Source organism: Fringilla coelebs, assembly GCF_963513975.1.
Source record: "Fringilla coelebs genome assembly, chromosome: 15".
Taxonomy (NCBI): domain Eukaryota; kingdom Metazoa; phylum Chordata; class Aves; order Passeriformes; family Fringillidae; genus Fringilla; species Fringilla coelebs.
Genome location: NC_140041.1, coordinates 10,049,765 through 10,066,930, shown reverse-complemented (window position 1 = coordinate 10,066,930; position 17,166 = coordinate 10,049,765). Strand labels below are relative to the sequence as shown.

The window sequence follows — 17,166 nt, the reverse complement described above, 5'->3', positions numbered from 1 at the left end:
GAAGTTCCCGCGTGTTGCTACCCTGTTCTTCATGGAGCAGAATATCGTTCGAGTGTTCATTAAAGCAACGATAAACCGAGCTTGTTTCCTGAAACCTTCCACATGCTAAACACACCTAACAACGCTTTTAGGAATATTTTTCCCCATTTGATTCACTGAACTTTCCTTTAGATTTAGAAGACTGCTAAAGCCAAAAAAATTAATATTTAAGTCAATCTGTGGCAAAAGGTGACACCCCTTCCCAGGTGAGACTTCTCCAAATCTTATTTCCAAGGTGCATGGGAATTTCCGCGGAGCATCCCTGGAGCGCTCACAAGCGGATGGTTTTCAGCTAACAGCCCCATTCATACAAATACACACATCACCCTCTCCAGCAACCCTCCGCTGATGGAGAAAGTCCCAGCTGGGCAGGGGCAGCAGCAGCCGCCCCACGGCCGGCGCTCCCTGGGGGATGTTCGGGGCGGGGATGGGGGATGTTCCCCCCGGGGTGCCGGTCCCCCCCTCCCCGCCGGGCTGAGGAAGCGGAGGGAGCCGTGGAGTTGCTCTGCATATTAATGAGCCGGGAGCGAGGGCAGCGGGAAGCGCTTTAAAGGAGGAGAAGGCGAGGCGGCGGCAGAGCGCAGGCAGCGCCGGGAGCCGCTCCGCCGGGAGCCGCTCCGCCGTCCCCTCCCTGGCGAGCCAGCCCCGGGACAGCGGGAACGGGGGCACGAAGCCCAGGCGAGCGCACACATCAACTCCCCGGCGTCTCCTTGGGTACCTGCTGTCTCACAATGAAGCTCCTGACAGCAGCTCTGCTCCTGCTCTTCATCGCGATGTGCTTAGCCAGCGCGGAAGGTAAAGTGGTTTATTCCGCTTATTCCCATGTAAATCTCTTTTCCAGTAATTTGCGTTTGTGGCTTGATAGCCCTGGCTTGGGTTGAGCTATCGCCTGCACGGTGGAAAGGTGTGATTTGTGGGATCTGTGAGTAAGGGAGCTGCAAGTTATGTAAAGGTGGAGGAGAGGTAAAATACAAGGGATGAAGTTGTGTCTTCATTTCTGTCTTCAGTGCAAGGCAAAGAACTCACAGTGGGGCAGGTCATGCCATGTACTTCGTTATCAGGAACAGAGCTCAAGCATCTCCTTTGAAACTGGGGTGGTTTTCAGGGCAAATAGAGCAGAGCTGGATGTGAGGTGGTGGCACAGTCTGTGTTTTCTGCTGTGCACAAAAAATGATGGTTAAAAAATGCTCAGCTTTTGTCTGGCTATGACTGCACAACAGCATCCATGCAAGGAGAAATGACTCAAAGTCCTCTAACGTCCAAGTGAGACCACGAGTGAATGAGAAAGTAGCCCAGACATGCGCTTGCTTGCTCAGTATAAAGCAAGTTCTGACTCTCTCATTTCCTTTTGTAAATACAATTATATTTAATCATAGCAGGTGCACTTTAAAAAAATCTGCCATTTACAAAGTCCCAGGGCATATGTAGTTCTCTAAAATATACTTCCCAGAGAGTCACTACCTTTTCCTGGGATATACCAAAGGGGAAAAAAAAATCTCTTTTTAAGTTCAACAGCATTAAAAAAAATCATCCTTTCCCAGCAAGGCTTGAAAGAACAAACTGAAGTTTTGCTGGATGCACACAGGCTGGAGGGGAAGGGACGCTTGGTATGCAGGAAGCTTTGCAGGCGCATGAGAAAATGCTTTCTCTTGTAGGCGTGAAGTGCAAATGCTCAAGAAAAGGTCCTAAAATAAGATTCTCTAATGTACGGAAGCTGGAAATAAAACCGAGGTACCCATTTTGCGTGGAAGAGATGATTATGTAAGTTTTCCTTCATTTATTGCTTTCTGTTTCCCTGCTTCACCTTATCTGCAAGTTCCTTCTTTGTTCTCTGTTTTCCTCATGCCCTGGAATGCTAATTCCTGGGCATAGTAATTTGCTGCATCAGATTAAAAAAAAAAAGAAAAAAAGGGCAATTCTGACCAAAATCCGAGGTATCATTTTTTGACACTTTTTTTTTAATCAAATAAGTATTTCCAGAATGGGAAGCAGTAAAAAGATTATCATTAGTTCAAGTGAAAATAGGGAAAAATTCTACTCCAAGCTGCCTGATACAACGCTCAGAACTATTTACTCAAGTTATTCTGAGCATGCAGAGTAAACATGAGAAGAGTTTGGTCCGTGGTGGTTTCTGAAAGGAAAAGTTACCCCAGCCTGCATTGTACTAGAGGGATCTCCTTCACCTGATGGAGTTACTCAGCATGTAATAAAATTCTTTCCCCACAGTGTCCCTGCAAGTCAGGACCAATGCTGATGTGAAATCTCAAATTGATGTAGTGGCTAACCAAGCTGAGGCAGGTACAGGGATTTTTTACCTGACTGGCTAAAAAAGGAGGGGATTTTTACATTTTAAATATGGGTGGGTTTGGCTTTTTTCCTGTCCTGCTTGGATATCATAAGATTCCCCCAACAAAGCACCATTCAACCAGCACATGATGCAGCTGGATAAGAGCCAGAAGGGCAGATAATCCAAAAGGACTGCACCGAGCCCCCCTGCCACCTAAGAGGGGGGAAAACTGTCCCAAGAGCAGCCACAGCCCAGGACCCCGAGGGCTGATTGGATCCAGCATCGTTCTCCCCCATGGAACCCTTGCCCTGGCTGACCAAGGGGATCTGTGCAGGCTGCTCCAGCACCCTGCAGGGTCTGCCCCTGCACCTGGCACAGGTACCAGGAGAGACCATGGACCTGCCAGACTCAGCACCTCGGGGAGCTTCTGGAGAAGGAATGGAGATTCAAGCTTCCTCAGGCTTCCTGAAGAGCCAGAGCAGCATCCCTGTGAGCAATGCTGAGCTCAGGGAACGTCAGACCCACGTCTTCGAAGCCCAAACCTGCTGATGGCGACCTGAACAGAAAAGTTCTTGCAGAGCAACCCTGCCTGAATCAGCTCCTCACAGCTTGACTCTGTTTGCTCTGACCCTTCAATAGTAAAGTGATGTCATAAAGGGACACTAACTCTTGGCATCCCACTCCAGTTATTTGCCCAAAAGCAGATGGTGACCAGAGAGTATGAAATAAATCTCATTAATGCAACATTTTACTTCCAATCAGAAATCTGGGAAAGCAAGAAAGCCATGTAGGAGCAGTTGCTTTTCCAGCCTGACAGGGCAGATGTCTGGGGTGTCTGTGGGGCAGGCAGGGCAGACCCACTGCCATCACCACCTTTCCAGCCTCCCTGATGCAGCCTGAACTCAGCATTGAAAGCACTGAAATTAATATTCTGGGAACCAATTTATCCGGGAGCCTCTGGACACAGCACAGAGGAGCTAAATTCCTGCAACTGAGTTTTTGTTGCTGCAGTGATCATCCAAACAAGTTGTCAAAGCTGCATCCCCTTCTGCCCTCCTTAAAAGCTCTCATATAGCAGAAACATGATATAAAATATGTTGGAATGAGAAATGTGGGGTGCAGTTAGGGAGGTTTTTGCCATAACCCCCAGCAGAGCTGAGCCACAGGGTAAGAGACAGTTAAACTGAGGCCTCAGTCTAGTCAAAACCTATCAAGATTCATGGTACATCCAGCAGTAATTGTGCATGTATCTGTTTCCTGGAATGAGGGGAAGCAGCAGAAAATAGAAGGGAAGTTTAACTCCTTCCACCTGCAATGTTCTGAAACACCCCCACCCATGTTTTGCCCCGTGCCAGAGTGTGGGGATATGTCAGAAGAGCTGATGGGAAATGGGCTCACAGTAGTGCCTCTCTCCAGGGGCAGGAAAGGCAGCTCCACAGCAGCCTGGGATGAAAGGACCAGGGCCAGGGTCCCTGAGGTCCTGGAGACAGGCTATTTGTAGGCAGAGGTGCAGCCCCTCCATCCCTGCAGGTGAGATGTGTGGGGACACAGGGGCTGGGGTCACAGATTGACTCAGGGTGTTTATCACAGCCCTGGAGGCATGGACATACCGGGGAGAACTTTGGCACAGGGACACACCAGGGTGAAGGCTCCAGCCACCAAGCCCTGGGCAGCAAAGGGACAAATCCCACTGCAGGAATCTTACTGGAGGTGTGGGTTCTGGTGCTTCATCCCTTCTCCACCCCTCTCCACCTCTTCTTGCAGCCCATCCAGGCAACTGGTCACTCCCACAGCACCTCTTAGGCACATTCCCTTACATTTGTCAGACCAGCACCCCCAAAAGCAGGTCCAGGTCATCTCAGGGTGCCCAAACATGCTGTCACCAAACCCTGCATCCATCAGGGACTGTCTGACAATGGCAGAGGACCATGGGGCTGCCTTGGGAACATTTCTGCTGTCCCTTCTCCAGAACCAAAGCAGAAAACCTACATGTGGTGTAAAGCAATGCATCTCAGCCTGAGGAAAGAGCCCATTCACCTGAGAGGCAAACCATGGATCTGCTCCTGCTCACAGCAGAGTAATCCAGAGTCATTCCTTGTGATTTTGCTTCTGCTTCTGGTGCAAATGCAGGGCTTACAGCTCTTCAGAGGCGTTCCTGCTCCCCTCCTGCAATTCAGCTTTTCCATCACTTTCTGGAAATATCCTCTGTGGTCTGTCAGAAGAGAGAAATGAAAGCCAAGGTCTGGGGCAGCCAGTGCAGACAGCACAGCTGAGGTGGCTGCTGCATGGAGAAACCCTGCTCTGCCCTCAAATCCCTTAACACTCACATCATTCAAAGCTACAGGAAAACCCCTTCTGAAGCACACCCTGCTCTCAGAGGAGTTGGCTGAGAACACCCTTAGAACAGAGTTAGTCCATAGTTCTGAGCACTGACCCTTCTCTTTCTGATACCTGCAACCATTAAAGGCTCTTCCACTGCTTTCCCTTGCACTGGGGAAAAGTCCACATCCTCCCAGAAAACACCCTGGAAATTACACCTTAGCATTTTGTGACCTTAGCTGGAGATGGAGCAGAAGAGAGGAGCAGGGAAGAAGGTTAATTGAATAGAAAATCCTGTTTGAACACTTTGTGAAACCTTGACATTGGAATCGTGGTGAGACCCTCAGTCCAGCTCATGCAGGCAGCATGTTTCAATTTGTGAGCACCAGGAGGGTGAGATGGGGAAGTCTCCAAGGTATTTTGTCTTCCTTTCTGAACCAAACCACAAAAGAAGCCCTCCAGTACACACAGGTATTTCTGGGTTTCTGCTATCATTATACTCATGTCTCTGGCAGCATTTAATTAATTCCACTATAGGGTTTTAGTTAAACCAATGACTGGTTTTCCCTGTTATGGATGGTATTTCCAGAAAATTTTTAATTCTAATATAAATTGTCATTGTGGGTTGGTTTTTGGAAATTGTCTGGGGTTTTTTAAATCACAAAAGTAATAAGAAAACCAGAAAACTGTTCAATTTTGATCCCCAAAAGCAGGGTGGGCTGGATGTTTCTGGAAAGCTGTCCTGTTGGGACCCAGATCCCTCATGTCCCCTCAGCTGGGGCACTCACTGAGCCTCCAGGAGGGAACCTCAAATGATGAAAAGATTTTTGCCATGTTTTGTCTCCCAGTGTGCTTGGTCCTGACAATGAGGGGACACCAAACTGGCAAGGAGAGCAGGATCAGGTGGTGATGAGAGGAGAGTGAAGCCCCCAGGGCTGATGCTGAGGCTCAGAGCTTGGCTGTTGGGCGCACAAGCACTCTGCCACATGCAAGCATTTAAAATAATACAGAGTTAAGGGGAAAAATTAAAATAATCGGTTTATTTATAAATAATAAGAAAAATAATCAGATCAATGGAGCAGTTCTGATCATTTCTCTTGGATGAAGTATTGTTGAGTGTAATGGAGCTGTCTCCTCATGCAAAGTCCTTGTGGTTGCCTGAATGAGCCCCAATTAAATTAATTAGGCTCCAAAGATGATATCTAACACTCAGGCAGAGCAAACCCACTGATTAAAACCAGCAGGAATGTTTTCATCTGGTACAACCTCAATGCCCTGCGCTGAGGGAGAGCAGCTGCTCTGACCTCACTCAGTAAACCCCAAAATATCTGATTGATCTCCGTGCCATAAAGCACGGGGTGGAAAACCCTTCCCTTGCCCAGAGCCCCCTGGCCCGTTCTGGCACGGGGAGGGGGGAGCAGGGGTGTTGTCACCTGCCTGTGAGCTGTCCTTGCCTTGCAGTGTGACACTGTGGACACGGGTGAGGGGGGAGCAGCAGCACTGCCTCAACCCCAAGCGCCAGAACACCGTGAGGCTGCTCAAGTGGTACCGGGTATGGAAGGAGAAAGGCAGGTGAGTCCCAGCTGGCTGAACGGGGGAGGGTCCTGCAGGCAAGTCAGGCAACCAGCAGAGTTCAGGAATAGAAAAAACAGGAAAATGCACAGGCTGGCAAATGCTCCATCCAGCACGGAGGATGCGTTTCGTTACCAAAATTACCATTTTAATTGGGTGTTCTTGATATTAATTATTTCCTGCAACATGCAATTCTTGCTTCTATTTTGGCATTAGGCTGTTCTGACTATAAATAGTAATTATTTTTGGTTAAAATATTCATCAGCTGACATTTGCAGTTATTTACATACACTCACCTCCCTTCTACGGGGAAAAATCCAAGATGAAAGCTAAACTACTTTCACACAGTCACGAGAAAAGCAGCCAGGAGAGAGGGAAAGAGGGAGCCCTGTCCCACCCTTCACTCACACCACCTCAACATCATCAATACCTGATGACGCAGGTATTTGCCAGTTTTAACCAGCATATCATTCCCAGAAAAATGACAATTTTCTGATAAAAATCTGACAGCTTCTCCTTTGTAAAGAGGGTTGGGATTTTTTCTAAGTCACAGGTAGAAGATAGAGAGTGAGAGATGAATTCCTGATGGCCAGTGGGGATGTCTGTCCCCATCTGTAATTAAGGGCAGCAGCACAACTCCTGCCATGTCCCCAGCCACGGCCAAGAAAGAGCCTCCAAGCACAGTACAGGTCCATCAAACCCTCATCCTCCTCATTTGGTGGGGAATTTGCTCCCCAAAACTGAGCTCAAGTAAGGCCAGGGAGCAGCAGGCTCCTCTCCCTGCCGGCCCGAGGTGCCTGGTGGTGCCTCAGGCTGTGCCAGGGCACAGCAAGCCCCAGGCCATCCCCCTGAATTCCTGCCAGCTCCCTGCATCTGCTTCACAAACAGAGCACGTGGGGAAGCCCTGCCTATTGCATAACCACATATTTACACTCTTCCCCCGTTTCTTTTTTTTTTTTATTTTTTTTTTTTTACATAAGGCCATCATCATGATGAAGGATGCTCAGCCCCAGGCTTGTGCCCTCAGGAAACACACAGACTGACAAGCCCATCAAGTTGTGCTGTCAGGAAGTAATCTAGAAAAATGAAACAGAGTAATATTATTGCAAACCAGTATTGTGAACATATTGTCTATATATGGCTCATGATAAGCTTCAACATTTTTATATGAGATAGGGATTTTCCAGCATTTAAAGCGAGTTAGTAGATGAGGATTTCTTCATGTTATTTACCCAGATAATTGTGGTAGAGTCTGTCACTCCCTACATGCCTCTGAGATGTGACAGTGTCAAAGTCTAACACTCCTCCCAGATGCTTTATGGATATAGGTAGCAATCTGCTGACTGCTGAAGTCAATAACTTACTTTCCAAATTACTCAGGCACAGGCTAAAAATCTGGGGTTTGGGGGTTTTACTATTTTTGTGTTGCTATTTTTTATTATTGTTGCTATTTGAAGTGGAGTTTTTAAATTCCTACTTTAAACACCCTGCTCTTGGCTCTTCTTTTGTTTAGGGTTTATGAAGAATAAGGGGAAGTGGCACAAGGAATGGAGTGGACTCCCTCGGCTGGTTTAGGACTGAGCTCTACAGAAGATTATTTCTCTCTCGCAGACATAAGACACAAATTCTATATTATTATAAAGCACTTTTTACCAAGGGTCAGTTTTTACATTTTATAGCCGTGTGCAAAAGGCTTCCAGATTTCACAAGCATCTGTTGCACTTCTGATTTCATACCCGTCTGCTCCGTACTGAAATTAGGAAAACACATGCTTTTCGTTTTAAAGAAGTTCTTTTGGGAGTTTTTTGGTTTTAATTATGATTCATTCATACTTCACTATGATGGCAATCGAGCTTTATAAGCTCACCAGGCAAACAGAACTGTTTGTGATGTGTTGTACAGCCATGGCCCTCGCCCCTGGCCGTGGCAAAGATTCGGGCTGGGGCTGCTGCTCGTGTTTGCAGCCTCCACCTCAGCCAGGCAGAGCAGGGACCAAAGACGAGTTTGCTGGGGAAGATGCCACGAAAATGCCGTGGCTGCACCTGCAGAAGTGAGGGAAGATGCCACGAAAATGCCGTGGCTGCACCTGCAGAAGTGAGGTCCCTCAGCACCTCGTCCAGTGAGTGTGAGCATCACTCGTGTACCTCTTCTTTAATGGACTTGGGGTCCTGCTGCAAGGCAAAGCATCCTGTACCTCCCATTTAACCTCTCATGCATTAGAAAGCATTTCTAACTCATTTTTGTTACTAAGAAAATGTGTATTTTTTTCCACCTGAAGCACTTAAAGAAAGTTTGTGGCTTCAGTACTGAGTCATCTTAAGCTTCAAGACTATTGTGTATGTTTTCCTAGATTTGTAGCAACAACAAAAAAAAAGCCTTTAAAAGGTACCTTTTTATGAAAAATATGATAGGGCAAACATATAAATACGTATGTATGTTTTAGTCACAATACAACATATTCATTATTTTGAATGTAATACTTCAATGTTAAGCAGTGCATTCCTCTTTTTAATATAACAAAACTACCTTTTCATTTGTAAATACACTATAGGAAGTCTCCCTATATTATCTCGCTGTATAATGTACTGTACTGCTAAATTATCATATGCTATTTAAATGTTTGAAATATTTAGAAAGTTGCATGCAGATTTCATATTTCTTTCTAAGACAAATGAAAAAAGTAATAAAAAAAAATTTAAAAAAATTTTATAATTGTGTGTAAATTTCCTTAAGCCATCAGGGAGCTCCTGCCACTTTCAATCCCTTGGCAGCTGAATTGGTTGGGGGGGGGCAAATAGTAGATCAGAGAAGCTGATTACAGATAGGACATCTTGATGACACTGGAATTAGAAAACATTATTTACTTTCCTTTCTCATTTTAGGATTTGGACTTTAGCCAAACACCGAGGAATGCTGTGACACAAAGAAGGGCAATGCAATTTGCCTCTAACCACCAGTCTAATGTTGTCTTAAATAAACATAAATCAACAACTTCAGTTCATAGAAAACCACATCAAAAGTGATTTGGACGAGATCTGGGTTAGATTAGGGATGGTCATATGACAAAAATGAGGCAACAAAAACCTGTGAGCCACCACCTCCCCTTCCTGCCCCGTTTCTGCCCTCGCACACAGGGAACAGCTTTGCACCCAAGTGCAAACACTACACCCTCCCCAGATAAAAAGGAAGGCAACAGCTCGGGATGGCAAAGCCAGCAGGAGTTTAAACACAAGAAAAGCTCCTGGTGCTCCCTGAACAGCACTGCTGGCCCTTCTGCCTGCACCCAGCTGTGCAAGGGCAGCTGCACACGGGGCTGCTCCTGGGGCCAGCACGAACACAGTGACAGCAGCCTTGTCCTGCAGAGCCAGGCAATGCCTGGCCTCAGCTCGAGGGCTTCCTTTAGTTCAGACAGACAAAATAGGAAAAAAAATAACCATATTATATACATATATATATATATAGCCTAAATTACTGAGATAAGCACCTGGCAAAGGTGGAGGAGAAAGAGGGATTTCAAAGTAGTTTCCTATTCTGCAAAAGGATGAAGATCAAGTTTCGATATCTATGAGTAAAAAATCTTGAGAAATACCCCAGGGTATTAAAGAAATTAAATCTCTGGGGATATCAACCACAGGGAGCTGTTTCTGGCTGAGCATCTGAACTCAATCCCTGGGCAAACCCAGACCTGTGATTGAGCCAAGGCACCCCTCTCCTTTCTTGAGTCACATTTTAACAAAGCCAGTAGTTTTTCCCTGAAAAGATTTGATTTCAACACGCTGGCAGACTTCAAAATCGTTTCATTTTATTTAGTGACTACTGGGCAATATATTTCCTGGAAAAATATTGATATGGTTGCACAAGAGGTGGTTCAATCCACTGGGAATGGTGTGCACAGCTCTGACTGCCCAGGCACAGGACTCACTGACTCACACCTCACAGGACAGAGCATGTACTTAGCTCTGGGTTCATCTGACAGACCAAAAAAAAACAGCATCAATAGAAACTAAGCACGGAAAAAATCAATTACAATTTTTTTCCACTTGCCAGAGTGGGACACAAAAAGAAAAAAACAAACCAACAACCTCCAAAACAAAAAAGAAAATCACAAACCAATTAAAAGACAAACAAGCAACAAGAAATTGCTGGTTTCAATACTTGTATTTCCTTTAACCTAAAATCCTTTGAATAAAACAACACTCAGAAATAAGAATTAAAAGCCTAAAGAGAAAAACTGAGTCTGAGCTGGTTTTCCCAAGCTTGCAAGCCTGCATCTCCAGGTGGGGTTGTTAATTTTCCAGGAACAAGAGGAGAATCCCTTGCTGTCCCTGATATGCAGTTGTGAAGGGAAATGCTGCATCAAAGGTAACAGCCACACACAAAGCATCAGCCACTTTCCCTCAGACTGAAGCATCTCTGTTAAAACATTTAAATAAATATAATATACATATGAATATGCAGGTACTTCCTCCACCGAGATTTGGCAGCAATCTTGAGGTTTGGTTTTGTTTTCCCCAGCAGATTTCAGGCTGTGAAGCAGCAGGAGCCCCTTCAGCCCAGCCTCTCACACACAGACCATACATTTGTGCTCTGAGACTGGAAATGAAGCCCGAGCCCACACCAGCCAGCCATGACTGCTCCCCAGCCACCAATTTACCTTCCCAGGAGCCTGAGCCCTTGCAGGGGGAGCAGGAGCCTTGCTTCATGCTGGGGAACAGCAGCAGGACACACAGACCCCGCAGGACCTTTGCCTGCTGCACCAATGAGTGAACCCATCCCAGAGCCTCCAAAGAGGGCAGCAGGGAACTGCAAATCCAGCCTGCAAATCTGCTCCCTGGCACTCTGCAGGAGCCCCAAGCCTGCCCTGGAGAGCTGCCCATCCTTCCCCTGGGCACTGGGTACCCACGGGCTGTGCCCCTTCCAAACCAGATTTTATGTCAATAAAGGCACAGCTCCCCCAAGCAGCTGCAGGGAGAGGACACAATAGCAGGGAGACCCGCCTGGCCTTTTCAGTGAGAGGGATTAGTAATGTTGCACAGAGCCTTTCACCACTTGCTTTTCACTTGTTCATATATGGTCTGGGTCAGCCATGGCCAGAAAAGTTTATTAAGGAGCGATGGTTGCTCGGTGCTCCGTGTGAGATGGCTCTCAGCAGGTCCTGCTGTGCCCCAGCTCCCACAGGCTCCCTAAATCAAGGCATGAGGCCACACCAGAGGGTCACACACACGTCCTGAGGGGGTGTGGAAGTGCTGGCTCCACACCCACAGAGTTTTATCAGGGCTGTGGGAGCAAACGCGGGGATGGATGGTAAAGTCATTGTTGGGGCTGGGGGTTTGCACTGGTCACCCCTGGGGCCGGAGGGGGAAGTTGAAGGCAGTGTTACAGCCTCACAAACGCTCTCTGAGCTAATTCAACAGCAGAGCTGGGTCCCTGCTGGGCCCATATTTCTAGAGAATAGGAACAAATGCGAATAAAAAAGTCACCATCCCCGGGATTCACCATCCCACTGGGATCCAGAGCCAGGAGCTGTGCCTGTTCAGGGTAAAGGGCCTCTGTGCACCCTGAAACACTTCACAGGTTTTATACAAGCCCAGACAGAGGGCCCTTGCACTCTCCAAACACACTTCCCTTGAGTCAAATGAAGCTCCAGTCACATTTGGGGTAATTTTCCTCCAAAGCCAGCTTTCAAAATTGAAGCACTGAAATCCAGATGTGCCCAGCATCTGAAGACCTCACCTATTCCTGGTTGTTTCAGCACTTTTGGCAAGAGGTAAGATGGTTAGGGCTGGGTTTGGGCTTGAGCTCCAGGAGGATGGACAGCCCATTGAAAGCCCTGACTGCACCAAGGGCATGCCAGGGCAGTCTGTAGGTCTGGCACTCATGCTGGCATTTGTTGTTCAGTTTGTTCCCTTCAGTGGGTTGGGGTGTGCATGGCCACAACTGGAAATACAGGTATTTTTGAGGATTGCAGTTTGCAGTGCTCACTAACTCTGGGTTTGCTCCATCAGGAACTCTGTGTCTGTTAGCCATTGAATCCCCTCTGATCCTAATCCACAAAGAGCCAAGTGTTTCCTGGAAATTCCTTGTTTGCCTAGAAAGGCTGCACCCCATGAGCCTCCAGATATCCTTGTAACCAGCACACATTTCTGGCAAAGATCTCCTCTAATTCCTTTACCCAGAATAGCAGCAGGGATTGCCATTGCCTGAGAGACAGAGGATGCAGCTGCATTTGCGAGCAGCTACACACACCTTACGGAAATATGAATTGTTTTCAAAATCCTGGGCATCCAGGCAACTTGGAAAACCTCACAAAATAATTGGCTGTGATTTTGACAACACATACCTGCATCTCTGTGGAATATGCCTGCAAAGATATTGGAACTACAGTTTCACAGAGAGAAAGCTGAGCACCTGAATTTAATGGGATCACCATCCTTTTTACCCTCCAAGGCTTTCCCTTGGGCCATCTCCTCTGCCATCCACCAGTGCTACAGCAGCAGTCCCTGAGTCGTGCTACAAGTATTAGAGTGTTTAATATCCAGAGGTTGGGTTTGGAGCATTTCTGTGAGCCAGCCCTGCCTGAGGCAGAGCCCAGTGAGATCAAAAGGATGCCTGAGGGGCCCTGGCAGCCTGGGATTCAGGCCCTTTCCTTCTCTCTCCAGCACTCTGGTGTCCAGCAGCTCCTTGGTCATGGCCATCAGATCCCAGCCCAGATGAGTGCTCTGAAGGAGCAGTGGGGAAAGCAGGGCTGAAAGGACATCTAGTGGCAACCAAAAACCCTCTCAGTCAGCCAAGGGACAACTCTCCAGCGGTCTGCATTATAAATCAGTTTGGAACCTGCTCATTGTGCTGCTGTTGCTGGGAATGCTCTTCCCCAGCTCCACAAGAAAAGCCTCAACTATTGCATTTGGTTTAGGAAATGCTTCCAAATAATTTTTTTCATAAGGAAAAGGGAAAAAAAAAAAGGCAAAGCATCTGTGGTTTTGGGAAGCCTGCTCAGAGATTCACACCATCCTATTATCCCATCAGTCTGGAAATTGTACACTAAGGAAAAACAGAACACCTGGTTGCTCTGTCTACAGGAGCCACATCCATCACACCAGCACGGGGAAACTGGATTGCAGCACAACCCAGGGCAGATCATTCCCAAAACACCTGTCCCAAATCCCTCAAAAACACCAAGCCTTTGTGATCAATATGGTTTTCCTGCCCAGAGGTTCTCCCTCCTGCCACCTGCTCTCCAGCAAGCCCAGGACCCCACGTGGCTGCCATCCCTCTGCTGTTACATTGCCATCTCATCCTCAGGCAGGTCCCTGTCACCTCCCAGCAGCAAAATCCACATGCACAGCATCACCTTCAGTGCCTGAAGGGGAGAACTTGGTCCCTTTTGTGGGTACAGCACAGCTCCATCAACCAGCACAGCACAGCCAAGACCCCTGCAGGACATAAACACAGAGTTTATTCCCTGAACACCCAGCCACAGGCTGCACTGCTGCTCCTTCCACCAACCTCTGAAGCCCTCAAATCCCCTTTGATTTTTCTCCCCTCTTGTCCCTGTTTGTGCCATCAGCTCTTGGGCAGTGGCTGCTCTGACACACACACATGGAGGGCATCCAGCCCAGCAGGAGCAGGGACATGGCATCAAGTGACAGGAGAGGAGGCAGGCAGCCAAGGCCTGGGAAATCACCACCCCTGTGTTTTTGGTTTTCCTCCTGCACAGTAAAAGATGTGAGTGAATTCCTCTTGAATGGGTTGCAGAACTTCCTCCAAAGGAAAAAAAAAAAAAAAAAAAAGACTCCTGTTCATGTTCACTTAAGGCTGATAATTACAAGAATAATTATGATTTATTCCCATCATAAATCTTGGAGGAGGAAAAGGGTTTTGAGGTTTGCAAGATTTGCTGGATGACAAAAGGAAAACACAGCTCTAATTGCCCTTCTTTGTTGTGTTTAATTAAGGATTCTGAAGCAACTGATCTCAGGGTTTTTTTCATGGTTAGAAACCTGCAAGGAAAAGAAAATCTTTCTGCAGAGGCACCAATCAAAGCTTTGTTGGGTTACTAGGCACTAAGTGTGCTACATCTGAACACTCAGGACACCCAGAAAAAGAAGCTTATTAAAGGAAAAGAAATGCTGCAACAGGCTTCTTTCCACCACCACCCCCCCCCCCCCCCCCCCCCCCCCACTTCCAGTAGGCCTTGGCAATTTTGAGCTCACTTCTAATCCTGGAAGAAATGTCTTTTGTCTTTACCCCTCAGATTTTTACCTCATTATTAACCATTCAATTGTCTTGCATAAAAACACTTCTCCGTTTCTATTACCTTCATAATTCCACCATTTACATATTTCCTTGTGGTTTGCTCCAACTTTCTTTTTTTATCTCTCCAGACTTATCACTTCTATGACCACATCAGGAAAATCAAACCAACTCAGAGCTCCTCAGCTCCTTCCCTGGGCCAGCAATCCCCAGCCAAGCACCACATCTCCCCAGCAAGAACCAGTTTGCCAAGTGCTACCTCTCCAATTCAAAGCATAAGTTTGACCTGGCAGGGTGTTCCCTCTCCATTTTTATGCAACAGTTCTGCCAGGAAAATCCAGTTCCTCATGGCAGCAGCCAGTGTCACATCCCCACGTCTGGCTCTGAGCAGTGCCACCAGCCCACGAGGTACGTTACGCTCAGCCAAGGCTGCAGGGAGTGAAAGAATAAAAAAAGGCCAGAAATCCTTGGGATTGCTCTCAGTCTGAAGGCACTTGGGACAGTGCTTTTGCAGAAAGCAGCAGTGCTTGAGGAGGAAGGCTGAAAACAGGACCAGCACACACTGCACGCCCAAAGGGAGCACAGAAACACAGAATATTCTGAGCTGGAAGGGACCCACAAGAATCATCAAGTCCAACACTCACATGAATGGTCCTGTGAGGAAACAGAGGTTTGGGTTGCCCAGAAGGTAAAATCTCAACACTTCAACTGCACAGAACATCCTAGACAATGATGCCTTGAAACACTGCTCTACAAAGGGAAAATGTCAGCTTTAAAGGAAAAAAAAAAAAAAAGACTTACTGGGTTTGCTATGATGTTTGGGAAATGTTCCTTTAGGGTCAGGAGAAAAGGATGAAGGGAAACACTAAAGATCATTGTGGAAAGTAAAAAAAATAAAATAGAAATGAAGAATAACCATAAAGAAAAGAATGGAGGGGAAACAGTAATTTTTCCATGTTACAGGAGATATTTTTCCACTTCCTTGAAGCAGGTGCCCGGGTTTTCCAGCAGAGCCTCTGCCCAGGGTTATCCATCCCCACCACTGCCGGGAGAGCAGAACGGGCTCCGAGCTGCAGCTTAGCGGAGGTTGACACCTTGTGGCAATTCTCATCACTTACAAGTCAGAAAAGAGAAAAGCTGGGGTTTTCTCCTTTTCTTTTCTTTTTTTTTTGGATGGTGGCTGGAGTTCACAGCCCCAGAGGTAAATTCCCAGCAGCTGGCTCATCATCTGTGGGGCAGGAGTCTGGGGCCATTAACAGTTTAATGAAGATAAATAACCCCAAGCACTGAGAACGATATAAAAATAAATCCAAGTCATATCCTATTTGTTTCTGGGGGAAAAATAAAGAAAAGGAAAAAAAAGATTCCTTGGGATAGCACCAGCTGTATATACACAAGGCCCACAAGACAAGAAATAAAAAGTAACCTAGTGAAAGATATTTCTCACCAATTTTTCAGTCTCATTGGATCCTCTTCTGTTTACACAGCAGAGTAAGAGGGGCAGAGCCCTGATTTACTCCAACACTCCAACAGCTGCTTTGGAGAAGTGAAGCTGCACCAGCTCCAGAGAAAATATCTCTATATTCTTTTTATTCCCACTGGAATAAACAGAAACAGCTCAAGACCTGACACACATTAAACCTGAGGTGAAGGAAAAAATGCCTTGGGTTTTATGCCTTGGGTTTAAGAAGAAGAAAATTCGCTTCTTCGTTTATAATTAGCTATTTCAACACAATTTACTACATGCTCAAATTGGAAGAGAAAGAGGCATCCCCTCACCAGAGGCCCAGCAGAAACATGTCAGCCAAACTTGTCTCCCCTCATTAGCCAAGCACTTGTTTCAAAGGAGCTTCTTATTGTGGAAGTGCATCCAGCCCCAAGGGAAAAAAAACTTCACCTAGGACAACATTTGCTTTCCCTTAATCATGCTGCTCCATTGTCTGATTTCCTGACTACTGAATTCCTGACTGCTAGAACTAGTACTTTGAATTTACTTAGCATTTTACCCCTTCAAGCCATTCCAAAATATGTATTAGCAGGCCTAAAACCTAGAGCTACACCAGCAGACCAATGTTTAGGGATTTTAAGGTCTGATATATACCTTGAAAACTATTCTTTCCACTTAACTGTGAGCCAGCCTTAGCTGCATCCCCTGCTCCTCCACAGTCCAAATCCAGGCATAAAGCACAGCTCCTCAAGTGTCTTCCTGGAGAATTTCTCCTTCTCACTCTCTGCCCAGTTCAGCTGCACCGTTTTGTACTGGTGCCAGCAAACCCAGCAGTTTGGACCCCTACGCTGCCTGAGAGCTTTTGAGGGCTGTTACACTTGCAGTTTAGCACTATCATTTTTCTCTTCTTTTCTCTTTATACCTGGAGGCATTATCACAAAGAGCTACTGAGAGAGATGGCTCCTGGCTGTGAGCACGATGGAGGGCAAGATGGACTCTCTCACCTTCACAGCTGCTTTCACCCACCAGGGGTTGAATTCAGACTGGAATTTCAGCTGTTCATACCTGTGGGTTTGTCCCTGAAAAATGGGAGCTTTAAGGGGTATAATGCACATAAAACTAACATAAATGGTAAGTTAAATGGATAACCAGAGGCCATTTAAGTCAGTGGAAAGGGTTCTTTTAAATTCCAGAAAGCGGAGCAAATCTACACGTTAGGTGGCTTATGCTGAGATGCAAACCCTCGTCC

The 17,166-nt window shown here is 46.7% G+C and overlaps 1 protein-coding gene across 1 annotated transcript; it reads left to right on the top strand.

Moving 5' to 3' along the window:
• Positions 1-770: 770 nt before the first annotated feature.
• Positions 771-6,221, top strand: CXCL14 (C-X-C motif chemokine ligand 14; the record flags this gene model as incomplete). Its single annotated transcript, XM_084215626.1, has 3 exons — positions 771-834; positions 1,695-1,800; positions 6,107-6,221. 3 exons carry the CDS (start codon positions 771-773, stop codon positions 6,219-6,221), a joined length of 285 nt encoding a protein of 94 aa, XP_084071752.1.
• Between the last annotated feature and the right edge of the window lie 10,945 nt (positions 6,222-17,166).